We start from the raw sequence: 19914 nt of genomic DNA, 5'->3' as shown, positions 1-19914 counted from the left end.
AGGACTTAAAAGGTTCAAGAAGGTAACTTCAGGTGTGCTGTTTATTAATTTTCAAAATGATGGGCTCATTTACCTGTGATCTTTTTGTCTGAAGGGAGAAACCATCCTTTATCAGTGGCGGAACTAACCTGGGGAGTGTTGCTGCTATGAGACCCATAGGTTTGATGCCCAGCAATTCCGGCCCATCCTCTCTGAGACCACCACACCGCCCCCAGGCACCCACAGCACTCCTTGATGCACTGATAATAGCAGAGTTGGCTCTGAGCAGCACATGTGCTAGACCGCTCATATTCTTTGTTATTTTCAGAGCACAACGAGTAGTCTGGGAGGTTGCCGTGGCCGAGACCCTAACTGTGTTTTGCTATGCAGCGCAGCAATGTACTTTTCAGCCCGTTTTTCATAACAGTCGTGAAAGCACATTGTTGCCAAATTTCTAGTTTATGATTGGATTTGAGAACTAAGGCAGGAATTCAATTGACAGCGTTAGTCATGAGAATAACGCAGCCTGCACATTATTACCATTAGTACAGTAATTTTAATGTGGATTTCTGCTCGCGACTCTTAGAGCTGAGAGCAAAAATCAGCGTTGATAATACCATACTAAGGGCGAATTCAATTCCCCCCGAATTAGCCTGGCGTTAAATGTATTACCGTTATTACGGTAATTTTAACCCGGCTTGAAAGCCGGCATTGAAGCTATCGTAATAATGGTAATTAAGTGCATTATTACGGTAATAACTGTAATAATGTGCAGGCCGTGTTACTTTTACCAGTAACGCGGACAATTGAATTCCCCCGTTACTGTAATAGTGCACGGGGCTGCGTTATTTTCACAACTAACGCTGTCAATTAAATTACCCCCTAAAAATATGGGTATTTGCAGTAAAAGACAGACAAGAGTAAGGAAATAAAAAAACAATGCATTTAAAGTCCTGTGAAATGTATTTACTCAGTAGTAGTCTGTGGCTAACAGGATATGTTGAAATAAAACGTTCCAAAAAATTAACCAATTCATGTTTAGAACAAAATGTAGCACATGAATAAAATGTACACATTGACTTAGGACTACACATATAGCACAGTATAGTACCGGTTGTGGAGCTCAGAGACACTGATCTGCGGAGAAATCAGCCCACTCCACGTCCACACCCCCCCCCCCCCGCATGGCCCCGCCCTCAGCCGGGAGACCTCCAACATTCCAGAGCGCTCGTGCCCCCCCTGTCTTCTGAGCATCTCGCGCTTCTCAGACGTCTGACGTCACGCAGACACGTGACTGACAGCCGAGCGCTCGCAGTCCTCCTCCTCCGTCAGTCCGGAGTGGTGGCTCCATTATGAAAGACTCATCCTCCGCTGGGTCCGGAGCAGAGACGGCTGCTGGGCGCATTCCTCAATCGGCCAAGGGATCCTTCCCCACACAAGACATCACCAATAGATGGCTGAAAGCCCCGGAGGAGACCTGCCTGAGTCTGCACGGTGAAGAGAATGGTAAGGGACGGCGCAGAGGCCGCTGGCACCGGCCGGCGTGACACCGGTTTTACCCCCTCCTCACAGTGCAGGGCAGAGGCTGGTAATAGGTGTGACATCCCCATAGTCTGGGTACTCCGTGCTGACACGTGTTTTATCCATAGATCCCTGGGACTGCGTGGTGCACATCGCATGCTTGTGCTGCTACATATAGGACTGTGCAGACTTCATGTTGGCATGGTCGGGTAATGCACCAGTCATGTGCAGATGATAGCAGGAAGTTATCACTGTGTGGCACATCACTACTGCACCGGAGTGGCAGAGCAAATCTTTTACACACCTTTGTGGGTGATTGCGCTAAAATAATAATCTGTGCTTTATAATCCAGGCTTTGTATCTTTCTTCATTATGTTTAATTGGCGTTGAGGTCATTGGTATTGGACTTGCTTTGGTGAACTAAAGAAGTATATTTTCTGTATATAAAGTGATATTTCACATCTATATATGGGTATAGGACTCCTATGTGCCCACTAACTAACTTTGTAACGTTTTGTTTGCTTCATGTATGTTGTTTGCCAAGACCATTTGCAGTTGATGTGAATGTCCTTTATCAAATAGACCAGTGAGTCACTGCAATTGACAGGATGAACAAAGATCAGTTACAGAAGTTTATGTAAATGTTATGAAAGGGTGTGTAGAAAACATGGGCATTCTTTGCAATTTTTCTATGCAATTGATACATTTTAGGTAACATTGTATGAGTGTTGTAATATGACTTGTATATAAAATAAAGGTGTTATAGTATATTGTGACTTATCCCATAGCTGCATACATTGCCTGAGATGTTTAGAATTTGTGAATCATGCCTCAGCTTGTCAGATGTACAGAGGCCTAGTTATTTGAAAGCAGCGGTTATATATAGAAGGTATGTTGGTCCATACTGAAACGGGGATTAGTGCTCTGCAGACTATCCTGTACATGAAGAAGCATATCTTAATATAATAGGTCATTTCTGAGATACCCTCCTGAAGGTGGTGACTCACTAGGATGTAGTAACATTGGATTGCTAATACAGTATTCCAAATGCAAGTTAAACATTTTATTTGTAATGAATCTTTACACGTGTGTGCTAGTTGTACTCTAGCACTCTTGCTTCTAAAATGGTTAATGTTGGCATACATAGAATCCAAAGTATGATGGAACCTAATGTCCTCAGGTTTATAGCACATCTTTTCAAAAGTTATTGCTTCCTGTAAGTGATGTTGCAACATTTACTTGGGCATAAAGTCTTACTCTCTTTTAAATCTACTCTCATGTGACTTCATCGGAGTTTCCGACAAGTGTCTGTGACTGCAGAAATAAGTGCTCAATGTTCCAGAGAGCTATTATCACTGTCAGAACGGTGTCTGTAAAAGCTAAATACCAGAATTTTTTTTTTTTTAATAGTTCCTGGTGGGTACAGTGGAGGTTGGGGATACTATTAGAAGATTAAATAATGTTTATTAAGGATTCCCTGCTGCATAGTGTTCTATATACCTATTGAGCATTTCCCTAGAACTCCATTGTATGTTACCTAGCATTGACATTTCTGAATGTTGCAATATTGAAATTGCCTAAGTAAGTGCTTGTCAGAAAGTGTGTATATGGTCCATTTATTCTTTTTGGACTGTTGACACCAAATTGCTGGTCATTAGGCTTTAGAAACATGCAGCAAAGACCCAGCTTTAAAATAATGCCTTCCTGTTTGAGGCCTAAAAGGGGCTGGATTTACAGACAGGAAGTTTACTGTAAATAGGAAAATGGCTCCCTCCACAACTTGGTCAAATATCTTCAGTTCTGACAAGCTCCTAGATCTGTCATGTGTGTGAATATATAATGTATATATTTATTATTGGTATTTCAATGTTATTAGGTCTCTAACATACACCGATTTTATATTTTAGTTTTCTTTGTTTTTAACCTACATCTTAAGAAAAGGGAAAAAAGTGGGGAGAATGCAAATCAGAGGCAAAATATTGCCAAGGCCTTAGAAATGTAAAACTTGTAGTGAACAGTGGTTTTAATTTCTGAATAAAAATTGTTTTTCCCGACTTTAGTGAAATTACTGGGATCTCTTATCTGAACACCTATTATCCAATTTCACACATCAGAAAGAAGAACCCATAAACCATTACTATTGGTTGACAATTTTAGTTGTAAGGCTAAGTACACACTATAGTGTTTTCAGCAAAGTATTGGGTCAATCAATTGATAAACGACATTGCATTGGTGTGTACACGCCAATGAGGATCATTCCAAAGCACCGACCATTTTGTTTTGATTGTTCAGCAAAACTATAAAGCTTGTTTAACCATTGGACGATGTGCTTCCAGTCCTGCGGAGTGTAGTCCCACGATCAGGATCTCTGTAGAGTTTACTGAGTCATAATCTTTTCAGACAGCGGTTATGACAGTTGACAGATCTGAGGGTAAATCTTTTAAAACATGTATAGTGTGTACACGTGAATTGGCATGCTGATCGGGACTTTATTTTTTTTTCTTTGGTTGTTTCAGTTGCTAGAATTGGTGTAAATGGCACATTGGTCAGAAAATTCTGTAGTGTGTACCCAGCCTAAGTATAAAATATACCGTAAAAGTACAGTATATTGTGCCAATATAACCCATGTTTTATCTTTAACAATATTTTGTATACACATTAGAGTAGAGTTTATACCGATCTCTTCTGAAGCCTTTGCCATTTTAAGAAGGTGGGGACTTTGTGTGAGTCCTCTGTCAGTCCCCTCTACTGTGTCATCTTATTGACATAATTACATTTGAACAAAGTAACAAAAATATACACGATACTTGGTAGCAAAGCAATAACATGAGGTTTGTTATGCCATGAAGGCTCGTAGTGTGTATGTATATATTATATTTTGATGTGCACAACATTCCCCCCCCCCCCCCAAAAAAAAAGTGTGTAGAAATTGGAACAAATTCAACAGTTACATTTGTCTCTATACTTAATATCCTGACCAAAGTTTATGTACAAACTGCATTTTCTATAGTTCAGACATAATCTCATTTGACATGTGGGGCTAGATTTACTAAGCTGCGGGTTTGAAAAAGTGGGGATGTTGCCTATAGCAACCAATCAGATTCTAGCTGTCATTTTGTAAAACGTACTAAATAAATGAAAGCTAGAATCTGATTGGTTGCTATAGGCAACATCCCCACTTTTTCAAACCTGCAGCTTAGTAAATCTAGCCCGTGGTGTTTAATGCAACACCAGTGGCTAGCCAGCCTAAATCTAAATGTCTATGGTCCTTTTTAGTCTGTTTGGAACATGGTACATAATATACAGAATGCAAAGTTTCTATATTAACATCAGTTTTAAATATGGTGGTCATTCACTTCAGTGTATGGATATTGTCATAAATGTCAAAATCGTGTTATATACTAAAGCTGATGTCCGCTATTATTCAATAGCATGACATACCCTGACTTACCTTGGCTGATTAAGTTTACAATCTTTCCATTTCTGTTAGACCTACGTTAATAATGTGACACACTGCACTGAAGATTTCAGAATGTGATGATGAGCTACATGATTGAATGCAGAGTGCTCTTGACGTCACAATTATTGGCATACAAAGGGACATTTTCTTACTTTTCCTGTGTTTTACATTTGATTCAGTGACGTCTATTGCGTGTCTCATGAGTTAATCATGGAAGTTAAAAATGTTGAACTAAAGTGCTTCTGAATGTGATATTTGTCAGGGCTGGCTGATATACAATTGATTTATTTCAATCCTTTTGAATAAAATTGGTCAGTTACCCATATTTCAACTTCTGTTAAAACTGCACATGAAAAATGTTCATATTTTTTGTTTCTACTACATTAGATGGAACAAGGGCATGCATTTGACACATACTTTTGAGGAATGCACTGAAAGTGGCTTTCTAGCAAAAATATATTATCTTTCTAGAGCACAATGCTTTTCTGTGGTATCTCATTCACACTGTTCTGTGTTGATTAGAGATTATAGCTGTACTTGGCAGAGCCTTATATATGCAGTGTTGACATTTGTACAGTATGGTGGTTGAAGCGTTCTGTGCTCTTATTTTGCTACATTTAGCTTTAATTTCTTATGGCTAACAACATATTCTGTTAGGTTAGCCAGTTCAGAAAAGCAGTTTATACAGTTACTTTAGGTAAGGCAGTATCAGATCGATATGCTGAGTCTTGCCTGTATCTTGAGGGCATGGATAGTGAAGCCAAGGTGACTTGTTAGCAACATTAAAGTAGATCAGGATGTCAATCTGAAAAAATTGGTAGTTTCAAAACTGAATCTACCCAAGTATGCATATCTAACAAATTGATTGTTTAAAATGAATATTTGTATGCTTGTTTTGTTGTTGTTGAGTCTGGGCCAAAATAACAGAACCAAATCCATCTGGGGATCTGAACTGGTCTGTCTGTCAGTGCTGAAAAAGCTGTGTGGTCACCGCATCATCTGTGTATTTGCTCATCAACCGGTGGGTAACTGTGGTCTCCTAAATCTCTTCTGTTCACCAGATGACTGCATTGGTCCTATTTGTATCATTAATTAGGTAGTGCCCCAATTGAGCCTGGACCTCTCATTTTTGTTGAAGCACATATATACAGTGTGTGTATTGAGAATGAGATCTGAAGGAGCCTAAGTACCTTGTGATATGTACGAGGGGGTAGAAAGTTTGCTGCTGCAGATGGGGCAGATTTTTCATCCTGCTCATTGTTTAGTGATGTTGAATTTAATTTTAGTATCTGATATTCAATGTTAGAGGATACCCTACAGTTTAGACAAAGGTACAGCATATCTGACTTTCTTTTATTTTTAACAACTTGATCTCTTTCACTCAGTTGTAGTTTGCTGGTTTACATTTGTCAGCAATTCTTTCCGATCAGGGTGGCCTGTTGGCCTTTTATTTCTCAATAACTTAACCAATTTTTACACATGATGTCTTGATTTAACTAGCAGTTGCGGCCTCTTGGTTGGAGACCATGGTTGACCAAGGTGTTTCTAATGCATCCACTTTAGTGTAGGCACATCTAGTTCTACTGTAATGTTTGCATACCCAGATTAAACTAGATCATAGAGGGCAAGTGAAGTAGTAATCAACTAAATCCATACAGTTCGGCACTATAAGTTCTTTACCCATGGTATTTTCAGACAGGTCAAATTTACCTATGACATATACTAACTGGAAGTGTGAGATACCTTCAGGCATATCTAGTATCTGCAAAATGTCTCAATTCTGAGTTGATAGTTGCATATATTTGCATCTGCCCCTTTGTCAGAATAAAATTCTTCAAAGAACTCAGTTGCTGAATGTATCAGAGCAGGATGAGCAAAACTATAGAAGCTAGCCAAAATATTATTTGTTAAAATATTACCTTAACATTTCTTTTCTGCTTTCACTTGTCAATGTGTATATTGGCTTTCATACTATATCAGTGTGTGCAGCCAATAAGGATTTCCCCGATGGAGAGACTGGTTAACTTGAAAAACATTGCTTTGCATGCTGATATTGTTCGTGATGGCCTTGAGGGAATAACTAGTCGATAGAGAGAGTTCCTAGCAAAGTCCAACAGCACTGTTACATTTTATAGTATGTGGGTAGTAGTATTACACTGTTATATGCATGTCTCCTAGTGCTATGACTCACTATGATTGGTTATAAAAAACAAACAAACTTCTTGTTTGAGTACAAACATGCCAAAAAGGTAGTGTCATAGCAGAAGTTGTATATGCCTAAAGCCTTACAGAAATCTAATCTCTGTCTAAAATTAATTGACCATTTATTTTCTGGCTTTTACTATTTGCATTTCACTGTGAGGAGCACTGCTAAACAAACAAGTAAGGAGGATAATACTGGGGGCAGAAAGGGGGAAGACTGGGATAAGTTTTGAAAGTAATTTAGTATATATTGGGCATTGTGCTCTGAATTGCAGAGCAAACCTGGCTATGTAAATCCTTAAAGCTGGATACATGCTGCAGTATGACAGCTGATACTGGGCAGTTGGATATTGCAACTTGTGGCCCCACACTGACCACTATACCAGATAATAATCTTATTGAAATCAAAAGGTTTGCACACGATCATCTTCTGATCACACTAATAAGTAGCAGTAAAGCCATAAGGCGTCTGGTTGTTCTAACAAAGAGATTGGTTGGATTTTGTCTAATTGGGCTACACACACGTATATACTGACTGAAAGATAAACCTGTTGTTGAAATCTCTGATCAAGCTGCATTATTTGCCTGTGTATTAAATTGTCTGCATTGTAGATAATAGATCTTATAACATTTAAATATTCCTCTCTGCAAAGTGTTGAAACCTCCGCTGCCCCCAGCGCCCCGCCCCCCCCCCCCCCCCCCCCTTTTACCCTGCTAGACAGAAAGGGTTGCCAGATTTTGGGGGGAGAAAAAACATCACCAATTTATTATTTGACTTCCACCGGTCCTAAGAAAACACCAGTGTCATTGCACGTCAAATGCAACAGTGTTTTGACATGTAGTATGAAGCCAGTGATTACATTTGTGGCCAGCCGCTTACTAATAGGTAACCAACCTTAGTGGCGGGTTTGTTTGTTTTTTGGGCCTTGCTACATTTATTGTACAAGCATTTTGGCACTGATAATCTTATATATGTTAACATAAGTGGGAACACTTATGGGTTTCTCATCTGAGGCATTGCCATACTTTACATTGACAGTGCACAGGTTTCACAAGAAAACAAATACTTTTGTCTTTTACATAAAATAAGTTAAGAATGTTCTTCCAGATACATTAGTTCCACATGAAGAGCTCTGTAAGCTTTTTTTTTTGTTGCTCCCCATATGCTATATTTTCTTCCTGGGTTGGCAGTTTCAGGGTTTTTTTTTCTCTTCTCTGAATAGAAGATTAAATATTGCTACTCTGAAATGTCACTCCTCTGGCCCACTGTGTTATGTAACTTCTAACTCTGACATTTAACACACATTACATGCATGCAGTTGCCTGGTAGAATTTTACATTATTATACTGTATATAACAACCCTGGCTACTTGCATACAAATGATTTAATGCATTAAAGATCACAAATGATCCAATTTCCCCTGATCTCCACGCTCCTGTTGCTCCCAGCTTGCAGGACCAAGTGGGGGTAGGTATGTGGTGTTTGGAACCAATTGGTTCCATCCAGATACCAGTGTATTATGCTTTTTTAGGATTAAACAGTACATTACATTATTCGTAATAAAGAACGATTTATTTTTAAATCAAACTGCCCTGCTCACCCAGAAGAATGGTCACTGCCTTTTTCAGAGTTCAGTTTCCCATCTTGCTTCTGCTGGGGCATCCTATAGCTTTAAAAAGGGAGGGAGGTTTTTCTTTTTGTTCAGTTGTACTTTTCCATCCATTTCTGTGCTACTCTTGGAATAACTGCCTCTTTCTGGTAGAGCTGCAATTCTCTCTTCCCTTTCTCTCACCTGCTAGCTTTCTGTCTAGTGCAAAATAGTAGAGCCTTGCTGAGTGGAAATATCTCCAAGTGTGACATAGAATCACTGTGTGCGCACACAACAGCTGAGATTTACATTCCCTTAATGTTTTATTTTTGTACATCACATTTCTGTAAACTAGTGAGTTACATGCTGAATAGTGGACCTTTCCAGATGATTTTTAGGAAGTCTGACTTTTATTATTTTAGGCTGCACATGAACAAACCTTATGCTCTGGCAAAGTCCCCACTGTATCTAGAATGCAGAATTCAGAATGTTAAGTCTGTAAATTCCTGAGGATAAAGATTATCTGCACATTGTTTTACTCCAGCTCTCTTGAAATCTTGTTTCTTTTGATAACTGCACTGAAAATGGCAATTCTATTTTACTAGTCAGACAAATCCAGCTGCATTGCTGCTATACAGCCTATAGTGCTGATGTTTATGCCGAATCTAATTTAACGTAGAATAATAGATCTGTCGGATCTCCCTTGGGCGGTTTGTTCTAATTATCAGTGTATGTACCCCAATTTATGCATCCTCAACAAACATGTTCCTTGAGTTATTCAACAGTTTTATTGCTGAAAATAAGGGTTATAGTTGGATATTCTGTTGTATTTAGGAGTTGGTGAAAATAAGGTTTAATTTCTATATTTTATTACAAATGGGGGGCAGGGAGGTTGCTTCGGGTATAAGATTAGAGTAGGGGTGAGGTGGGTTTAAGTTTCCTGAACTGCTAAATGGAACCCAACTCTAATACTAGTGACTTTACTAAAGATAATACAAATGTGTGTGTGCTTCCTTTCTTCTGTGTATGCCAGGGAGTGAGATAAAGTAATAGGAAATACATTTGCATGTTTGGGTATTGCAGAAACATAAGGAAGAGTTCCTTGCTCCACAAAGCTTGCAGTCTAAGTAGGTTTATGAATAGAAGTATTTTAAATTTGAGAAACCAGCTGAGTTTTTGGAAGTGGGATATTGTAATGGGCTGGATTTGTGATAGTTGGGTGCTCGGGCCCCAGTAATGAGGCAACTGAGCTAGTATGCACTTGGGCTTTTTGGACTAGCAGCAAGCAGTCTGTTAACTTTTAAGTGATATACATCACCTGAGTTGAAGCCTGTGTATGTCTTGTTTGCAAGGAGGAGGAAAAAGCAATGTAGCTATTTTTGTGTGTTGTGAAAATGAAAGGCTGGATCTTGTTACAGCTGCTGGACACTGTCCTTCCGACTGTAACAGGGAAGTCTATTGATGGAGGTTGCTGGTATGATGAGGAATGCAGTTTCGGGCATGTTTATTTTAAGACCTCTCTGCTACGCACAGAAATCGATTAGGCAAAAAAGTGTCTCCTATTTAACTTATGGTGAGAGCCCACGTTTTGGCAGAGTTGGGAGTCATCTGTGTAAATGTAATATTTAAAGCCAATATAATAAATACAGGTAGAAATATATTTATCTTTATAGGGCGCAACAAGGTATCCGCAGAGCAGTACAGACAGTGGATCATACAGGGTAGAACCATACCGAACAATAAACAAAAATACCAGGACTTCAAAGCTCCCGACATATCTTGGTAGAATAGGTAGAGACAGGAGGTAAGAGGGCCCTGCTAGTGGGAGCTTACATCCTAAAGGGAGGGGAAACAGACAGAAGGCACAATGGGGGGATAGAGGGGATCAATTGCAAGAGAAGATAGGGAATATATTTTAAGATGTATCTATCTGTCTATCCAGCAGCACCATTAGCATGGTTGCAAAACAGAGTGTAGAGACAAGTCACTGCTCAGTCAATTGTAACTAAACTGGCTTAATTGGACATCAAAATTACAATGCGCATGGGCACTTAATATGTAGGACAATGCTATTGGTCACTTTTACGAAGAGTGATTTCTAAATATAATGTGCAGTTGTGAAAGTTGCATTGGAAAGGGTTAAAGAGGTTATTATAATTAGACATGCAATGACTTATGAGGAAATTGATTTATCCCTGATACAGTAGGATTTTTTTTCTAAACTTCCTCCACCTGGGAATTTCGTAAACCTCCATCTCCACTCGCATAAAGAAAGCTTCATGCAAAGTATTCTATAGGTAGTAGCTTGTACCTACTAAACTAAGATGTCTGGCTCTCGCTCCCACTTATGTTGGCAAGGTTGTGGTGAAATGGGTTCATACCTCTGTATATGGTGGGCTTGCCCTAGTCTCTCCACATCTCGGGATAATGTGAACTACTTTCTTTGTAATGTGTCAAAGCTTCAATTCACTGACAACTATGTTTACCAATTGTGGGGCTAGATAAACACACAGATAAATGAGCCACTTACATACATGATACAGCTTAATGCCAAATTGCTAGACATTGGCAGCACCCTGAGGCCCCTTCATTACATCAACTGCTCGGTAATATCTGGCATATCATGGCCATGGAGAAGATCACAACTTATTTAATTAAATAAGTTTCACAAACTCCCTGGAACCTGGCACACAATGTTTACTTACCAGTTAATAACAGTCATGTTTTTATCTCTCTGTATGTCAGCGGTTTATAAACTGGCTTGATCTGTGTTATTGTTCCTTAGGTATTATGTACTACGGTCTGCTGCTGTCCTGGTACTTGGGTTGTTTCTATTTGTAAAATGATAATTAAATGATTTATGGAAAAACACAACTATATGTAAGAAGAGTCCCACTGAGCTTAAACATAATTCAGCATATTGCTCCTGTGTAGGCTACCTTTATTCAGACTCCCGGTGCTCACAAACCAGGGGATTTCTGATATAACAAGGCAGCTGCTTATATTTTACTGAAGTATAGAGCAATAAGTTAAATTTCCCATGTTTGCACATAGCAAGCACTATTTTTACACTTGCATAGGTGTTCTTGGTGCTGTTTTTAAAAAAAATAAAATAAAAAAAAATGAAGAAACAACATTTTTTTCTTTATTTTTTTTTTTTAAGTGACCAATTCTGTTTAAAGAAGAGGTCAAACGAGTGCACGCACCTTGTCAAGCAGTCAGAAGGTAAGAGACAGTGATTGTGTAATCACAAATAAAGTGTGTTTAGAAGGTGGGAGAGAGGTTAGTGGTTAAGTTGGTTTATTTTAAGACAATGTGTCCTGTCATAAGACTTGAAATCCACTTTGAGCCTTTTGTGAAATCGATAAGCCAAACACATTTCAGACATTAGCTGCCTGAATGCTGCATGATGAGCTTGGAAAGTTTGTCAAACATCAGTAAAAGGTTTAAAGTCTGTTCAGCAAATGTTTCTGTGTACAGTATTGACATAACAGATCAATTCATGTCTCCAGATCTTTATATTGGCATGTTCTCCTTGGCATCAGTCATCTTGCAATATGGATCTCTGCCAGCTAAATAGTTTTTATTTGAACTGCTTGTGAATGCCACTGACAACCATTCTTTATTACTACTCTTTATTAACTGAACATATATGTACATATGTTTATCCTCTTATTTATTCAGTGCAGGAAGCAGTACTTGGCAGGAATCGTTTCCCCCCTTTATATGCTGATTGCAATTTTCTTCCACCTGTGAGCATCACTGTAAAAAAATGCATACGAAGTTGGAGATGACTTATCTGTCAGTTTCTGCTATAAACCAGTGCATAATTGACCCAGAACAGTGGTGGGCAACCCAGTGTACACTATATGAACAAAACTATTTGGCCACACCTTTTAATTATTGAATTGAGGTGTTTCAATCAGACCTGTTGCCAGAGCTGTATAAAATCAAGCCCCTAGCCATGCAGTCTCCATTTGGAAACATCTGATACAAAATGGGTCATTCTGAAGAGCTCAGTGACTTTAAGCATGGTACTGTGATATGATTCCACCTTTACAATAAAACTGTTCGTGAAATTTCATTCCTGCTGGATATTCCACAGTCAGCTGTAAGTGATATTATTAGAAAGTGGAACCGTTTAGGAACAACAGCAACTCAGCCACGCAGTGTGTGCCTACGTAAAATCAGAGTGGAGTCAATGACTGCGAAGGCGCATGACGTGTAAAAGTCGCCAACGCTCTGTTGAGTCCATAGCCGAAGAGTTCCGAACTTCCAGTGGAATTAATGTAAGCACAAAAACTGTGCGAGCAGCTGCATGCAAACCTCACAGCGCCAAGAAAAATGACAAACGTTGGATGAAGTGGGGTAGAGCTCACAGACACTGGACTGTGGAGCAGTGGAAATGTGTTCTGTGGATTGACAAATCACGCTTCATTGTTTGGCCATCAGATGGGCGAATCTGGGTTTGTCTGATGCCAGGAGAGCATTGCCTGCCTGACTGCATTATGTCAACTGTGAAGTTTGATGGAGAATTTTTAATGGTATGGGGCTGTTTTTTCAGGGTTTGGGCTAAACCCCTTCTCTCCAGTGAAGGGCAATCTTAGTTCTTCAGCATACCAAGTCATTGTGGACAATGCTATGCTTCCAACTTTGTGGCAACAGTTTGGGGAAGGCACTTTTCTATTCCAACATGACTGTTCCCCAGAGCACAAAGCAAGGACTACAAAGACATGGTTTGAGTTCGATGTGGAAGAACTTGCCTGGCCTGCACAGAGCCCTGACCTCAGCCCCATTGAACACTTTTGGCAAGAACTGGAACGGAGATTGTGAGCCAGGCCTTATCGTCCAACATCAGTGTCTGACCTCATAAATGCTCTACAGAATGAATGGGCACAAATTTCTACAGAAACACTTCAACATCTTGTGGGAAGTCTTCCAAGAAGAGTGGAAGCTGTTGTTGCTGCAAAAAGGGGGACCAACTCCATATTAAAGTATATGTATTTGAATACAATGTCATTACAGTTCCTGTTGGTGTAATGGACAAGCGTCAGAATACTTTTGTCCATTTAGTGTATGTAATTTGGTTATTCTTCACAGAATCTTTTTGAGACATTTACATGTAGTCGTTTTAAATGCAACTAAAATACACCGGATACTGTTGAGATTTCCATCTTCCATGTATTCTGCTTGGTTACTTTGCCTTTGCTTGCTCATAACATAATTTTTTTTTTTTTTTTAATTGCTCAGTGTATTGGTTATAAAGCTATTTAAATTTGTAATTGATAATGTACCTAACTGGCTGTACATATCCCCCAAGTGTATAACTAAATTTAAAGTATTAACATTTATGGACTTATGTTTCAGATTTTTGTGTCACATGTGTTTTTTGTTTTTCAGTTTTTATCATAAAAGTTTCTGTGTTACCGTATTTGAAAATCTTAACTGTAGCTGAAGTACATTGGCACATAATCGGATCAGCCACAACATTAAAACCACTGACAAGTGAAGAAACTATCATTGATGATCTAGTTATAATGGCACTTGTCAAGTGGTGGGATATATTAGACAGCAAGTGAACAGTCAGTTCTTGAAATGGAAGTTTTGGAAGCAGGAAAAATGAGCGAGAGAATCTAAGCGACTTTGACAAGGGCTAAATTGTGATGGCTACGTGACTGGGTCAGAGGATCTCCAAAATGACATGTCTTGTGGAGTGTTACTGGTATGCAGTGGTTAGTACCTACCAAAAGTAGTCTAAGGAAGGACAACTGGTGAACCGGCAACAGGGTCATGGGCGCACAAGGCTCAATGATGCGCGTGTGGAGCAAATGCTAGCCCATCTGGTGCAATCCCACAGAGGAGCTACTGTAGCACAAATTGCTGTAAAAGTTAATACTGGCTATTATAGAAAGGTGTCAACACATTGCATCGCAGCTTGCTGCAGACCTGCCACAGTGCCCATACTGATCCCTGTCCACCGTCAAAAGCACCTATAATGGGGACGTGAGCTCCAGAACTGCACTATGGAACACTGGAAGAAGGTGGCCTGGTCTGATAAATCAATTTTTCTTTTACATCTGGTTGGCTGGATGCCTGTGCATCATTTACTTGGGGAAGGGGGGTGGAGGAGATAGCATCAAGATGCACTATGAGGGAAAAAGTCAAGCTGGCAGAGGCAGTGTAATGCTCTGGGAAATGTTCTGCTAGGAAACCTTGGGTCCTGGCATTCATGTTGATGTTACTTTGATATGTACCACCTACCTAAACACTGTTGCATACCAAGTACACCCCTTCATGTCAACGGTATTCCCTGATGACAGTGGCCTGTTTCAACAAGATAATGCAGCCTGCCACACTGCAAAAATTGTTCAGGAATGGTTTGAGGAACATGACAGTTCAAGGTGTTGACCTGACCTCCAAATTCCCCCAGATCTCAATCTGGTTGAGTATCTGTGGAATGTGCTGGAAAATAAGGGTGTCCTACACAATATTAGGTGGTTTTAATGTTGTTGCTGATCGGTGTATGTCTGAACACACAGCTTCAGTTGAACTTGATGTAGAACTGAAGTCTTTTGGCCCAGCCACTATTAAATACATGACTTTGCAATCTGGCAAGACTAATATGCAATATATCATACTCAACCTCATGTATCAAACACTCATTATCCCATAGATTGTAAATTTCTGAGCAGGGCCCTCTTACCCCTCTGTCTGTATTACACACACTTGCCCACTCTCCTGGAATTTCCGGGAGGCTCCCGAATTTCGGGGAGTCCTCCCGGAAGAGTAGACAAACCTCCCGGACCCTGTAAAATGCCGATATTCATGGCATTGAATGGCTAGGCTTAATCGCGTCATTAAGCCTCACCACCACTATTCAATACCTTGAATCTCTGCATTTTATGGTAGGGACGGGGCTATAGTGACGTAATGACGTCATCACGCACCCTCCTACCCTCTGTCACATGATATGTACTCCAATCTCCCGGAGTACAGATTTAAAAAAGTAGGCAAGTATGGTATTACCCAGTATGGTTTTATTACTGTTTATTCCCAATTGTAAAGCGCTACAGAATTTGCTGGTGCTATATAAATTATGATGACTTGTCCAGTCTAACAGTTTTTCTTGGTCACATCTCTCATGGAGGCTAATGATCTTTAATTTTTACTAGTCTGGGTAATATCTACAATAGTCTACAGGCATGTGAACTAATTGGTATTATCTGTTAAAAAAAAAAAAATATATATATATATATATATATATATAATTTCTACCCTTCATAAGATTTTCTTCACCAATTTAGCAGATGCAAACATTTTTAACCTGCCTGGAACACATGGAAGTTGCTATGCAGGAGGATGCACAGAGAAACCAAACTGTAATTAGAGCACCTATGGGACTCACACTCTAGGGTTCTCTTTCCTGAGGTTTGTCTGCTACTGTTCTTCTTTCTGACCAAAGCTTACATCTACTTAAGATGGTCCGAAGGAAAATCTTTTTGAGAACGTTTGACTGGAAGCCCTTGAATACCATTTGGCAGACTAAGTAATGGAGCTACCAAAAGTTTGTGTTGGTGGCTATTTTTCTCAATCTTATATTTTATTCTAACTAACCAGCATAACAAAGCACACATAATAAGAGGACTTTGTAGTAGTAAATGTACGAGGCTGGAATGTACACTTCTTCCTGTTTGGTTGTTGATTGATAAACTGTTTTTCTTTCCGCAGTGAAGATTTTGAGATAAAGACACTTAGGTGGTTTGGAATGTCTGCCTTTGAGCTATGGGCAGCACAGTGTTGGATACAGAGCACAGGCAGACCTGTGACTTGTCACGTGTACTCTAGAGTTTCAAGTGGAAAAAATACAGGAACGGACTGGGAGGGACACTCTCACAGCAGGTGGAATTAGCCTTGCAGTTTTTTTTAATTTTCACATAGCTATAAACTGCATGGAGAATATGTACATAGGACATAAGTATACTTGTCACACGGGTTGAATATTTGCACAGGAAGAATATATATATATATATTATTTTTTTTTATATACTGCTATCTAGCCATATTGGGGCAGAATGACTATATCTGTAACATTTTCAAGTTTATTGCATCCTTAATAAAACCTGTCTGCTGAGTCCTTGTTTTCATTTGTAAGTTGGAGTTTACATATCAATGACGCACCCCTGACATTTCTTCCCACTGGTGGTGTTTATGGATTCGCACTTTATCTGACTTGTCCTCCCACATGACATTATGGTATTTTACAGATGTCAAGTAAAGTCACCTTTATGTTCTCTAGGAAAAATTTAGCTTCACTAAAGTTAATAACCATAACTTCAAAAAAATGTTTCAACAAACTGGGTGCTTTCACATCCTGTCAGTGGTGCATTGTTCTACACTGCATTCACCAGAAGGTGGAAAAATATGTGGTCAGTTGATTACTGACAAGTACATGTGTAGTATTCACATTCATATTAACTTGATAGACATGAATGTAACAAGCTGTTCATTGCATGATCTGTTCATTCGCTGATCACTATTTTGAAGAGCTCTCTTGCTGAGGTTGCTTCCCCGTGAATGAGGATTGTGACAACTCACAATAGGAACCACTTATTAGTAGACACCCTTAAGTTTCTATATAATATGTAAGTAAGCTCCTTAATTTATTCCCCCCCCCCCCCCCCACCCTGCATATGTGACTTAACGCTTTATTCACTGGGTATGCACAGCATGACGCTCCTGTCCTGTACGTACAGGCTCTCTCTAGTGTAAGGCTGATTCTGTACTGGCACTTATTATCCTCTGAGTAAAGGATTAACTCCATTTACATGGTTTGCCAAGTAAATGGCGTTTCCCAGAGATCTTGTCTCAAGTTGGGGAAACATTAACAAACCTAGATCTTTAAAACACCGAACCTAAACTAATTAATAATTAAGAGCTGTGAAGAACTTGTTTTTATTGACATTCTTGGTACTCCTCATATGCTCTTAATGCCACATTTGTAACAACACATTGATTTTTTTTTTTTGTATTGAGACGTGGTGTATAAATATTACGTTGATTTATAGTTTTCTACATTTACAGAAAAACATTAGCGATGTGTTTTATATCATGAATACACAATCATCATTTATTTATATAGCGCCACTAATTCCGCAGCGCTGTACGGAGAACTCACTCACATCAGTCCCTGCCCCATTGGAGCTTACAGTCTAAATTCCCTAACATACAGACACAGACCAAGAGAGGCTAAGGTCAGCCAATTAACCTACTAGTATATTTTTGGAGTGTGGGAGGAAACCAGAGCACCTGAAGGAAACCCACACAAACACAGGGAGAAAATACAAACTCCTCACAGATAACTTAGCTAACCACTAAGCCAGCATGCTGCCTATTAAAACCGTTGTTGTGAACGTTATGTAGTTTTGCAGCTTTGCTGTTGCTCATAACCACTTTTTTCATAAAGCCTCTAGATCTACCAAATGAGTGTGTGTCTTTTTTTTTCTGGCAGTTTGGTATTCTACATAACCTGATCAAGCTGTATGACACTAAAATTCCAGCCTTTGTGCAGAATTTCTTATGGACATGCTGGGTGTACATGTATGAAGAATATTGTGTAAAACGTTCTGTTTATCTTCAGGTTATATTTTGTCAGTAAATCTTTTCCACGCTGGCAATACATTCATCTACTCATCCACCCACTCTTCCATTTCCATCTCTTATTACTGAATTTCTATCCATTATTGCTGGATGGTTGTCCATCTTAAGTTTTACTTTGTTAATGGCTCACACATCACACTCAGCGGGTTTGTCGGGAAAATTTGAATGCAAACATGGCATAATAAAAACCACTCCAGCTCAGTGGTTTAACTACAATCGTGAAAATCTTTCTTTATTGGAATATATATTTTTACAGCAAGGCAGACCTGCTAGGTGGATGGATGTCATGCTATTTTTGCCACCACCGTCTTGAACTAAATTTTCCAAAACGGGACTGGTTCCATTTATGCAGAATCTTTAAAAATACTCTTTTGAGACATGCCACCAAGGTCTTAGTTCTAACACTTCTTCTCAGTGCTCTCCCAAAAGACTGTCCTTGTTGCTGGCCGTTATGAATGCTGCCGCGCTGTTACTCTTCTGCTAGCCATGTCACTTTTACCAGTTTTTGAACTTACGCCTTCCTCTTATGTGATTTCCTTAAACTATAAAGTAAAGCCTAATGAAAAATAGAAGACAGGGGGTGCCACACATAGTGCAATTATAAGTGATACACAGTGGTATTCATCCAGAGATATACAATTCCCATACCAGATATTCAGAGTAATCAAGCCAGTAGTTTATATGATTAAATCCTTCTGATGGCACCACGATTAAACCTGGTAATCAAGATAATCCTGGATAGCAGATATCGCCTCCTGACATAGGGCAAGATGAACAGCTGCAAACTCAAATACAAGCCACAATAGTGTGACACTGTAAATGAACCAGACCTAAATGCTTAAAAAGCCATGAAGTTTAATAGCACAATATTTCACACTGCAGGCTCTATAAAATAAATGCCCGTACATGAAACCTAAATTAAAACAGCTTATCTGGTCCTATGGGCACTCGCAGATGAGGAAGGTACCAGCCGGCGACAATCCAGACATCCAAAAGATGATCACAGGACTCTGATATCAACACCTCCGACGCGTTTCGTCTTCAAGAAGACTTTTTCAAGGAGTCATAGTGAAACAGATAACAGCCCGCTCTTAAATACTTGAAACATCTTAGTATGGAGCCAATACGATCGTGATTTCCGGAGTGGGCGGGATTATCGCTATCCCGATACGTCACTTCCGGTTGGGCACATCCGGTAAAGTGATCGTGAACAAATGACTTAATCTATTACAGCGGTAATCAGGATAAATACTATACTGCATAAATCAATGTGCATAGAAGGAACACATAATCCCAGGCTGAATGAGATGAATGGCATAAGCCCATCAATATACAATACATATATCAAATACAATACATATAAATATACATAAATACAGAAAAATACAGGTGGGTCCTAATTACTGGGGTCCCCACTACATCAAATACATAAAATTCTTAGAAATGGCTATCTAGTACATCAAGTGTCTGACTACTAGATAAATACAGTAATATATAATACCCTGA

The 19914-nt window shown here is 39.3% G+C and overlaps 1 protein-coding gene across 2 annotated transcripts in view; it reads left to right on the top strand.

Moving 5' to 3' along the window:
• Positions 1–1284: 1284 nt before the first annotated feature.
• TRPM7 (transient receptor potential cation channel subfamily M member 7) overlaps positions 1285–19914 on the top strand; it is a 75172-nt gene continuing 56542 nt past the window's right edge. Inside the window, exons 1-2 of one of the 2 annotated variants that reach the window (XM_075207938.1) lie at positions 1286–1485; positions 11915–11976. Coding sequence is in view for 1 of the 2 variants with exons in the window: in XM_075207937.1 (XP_075064038.1) it covers positions 1483–1485 (3 nt within the window). In the remaining variant the exon portion in view is untranslated. Of the gene's footprint in view, positions 1486–11914; positions 11977–19914 lie in introns of both variants that reach the window. The other variant, XM_075207937.1, reaches the window with a different exon arrangement.

This window comes from Mixophyes fleayi, chromosome 4 (assembly GCF_038048845.1).
Source record: "Mixophyes fleayi isolate aMixFle1 chromosome 4, aMixFle1.hap1, whole genome shotgun sequence".
In the NCBI taxonomy this organism is placed as follows: domain Eukaryota; kingdom Metazoa; phylum Chordata; class Amphibia; order Anura; family Limnodynastidae; genus Mixophyes; species Mixophyes fleayi.
This window is presented reverse-complemented; position numbering and strand designations above follow the sequence as displayed.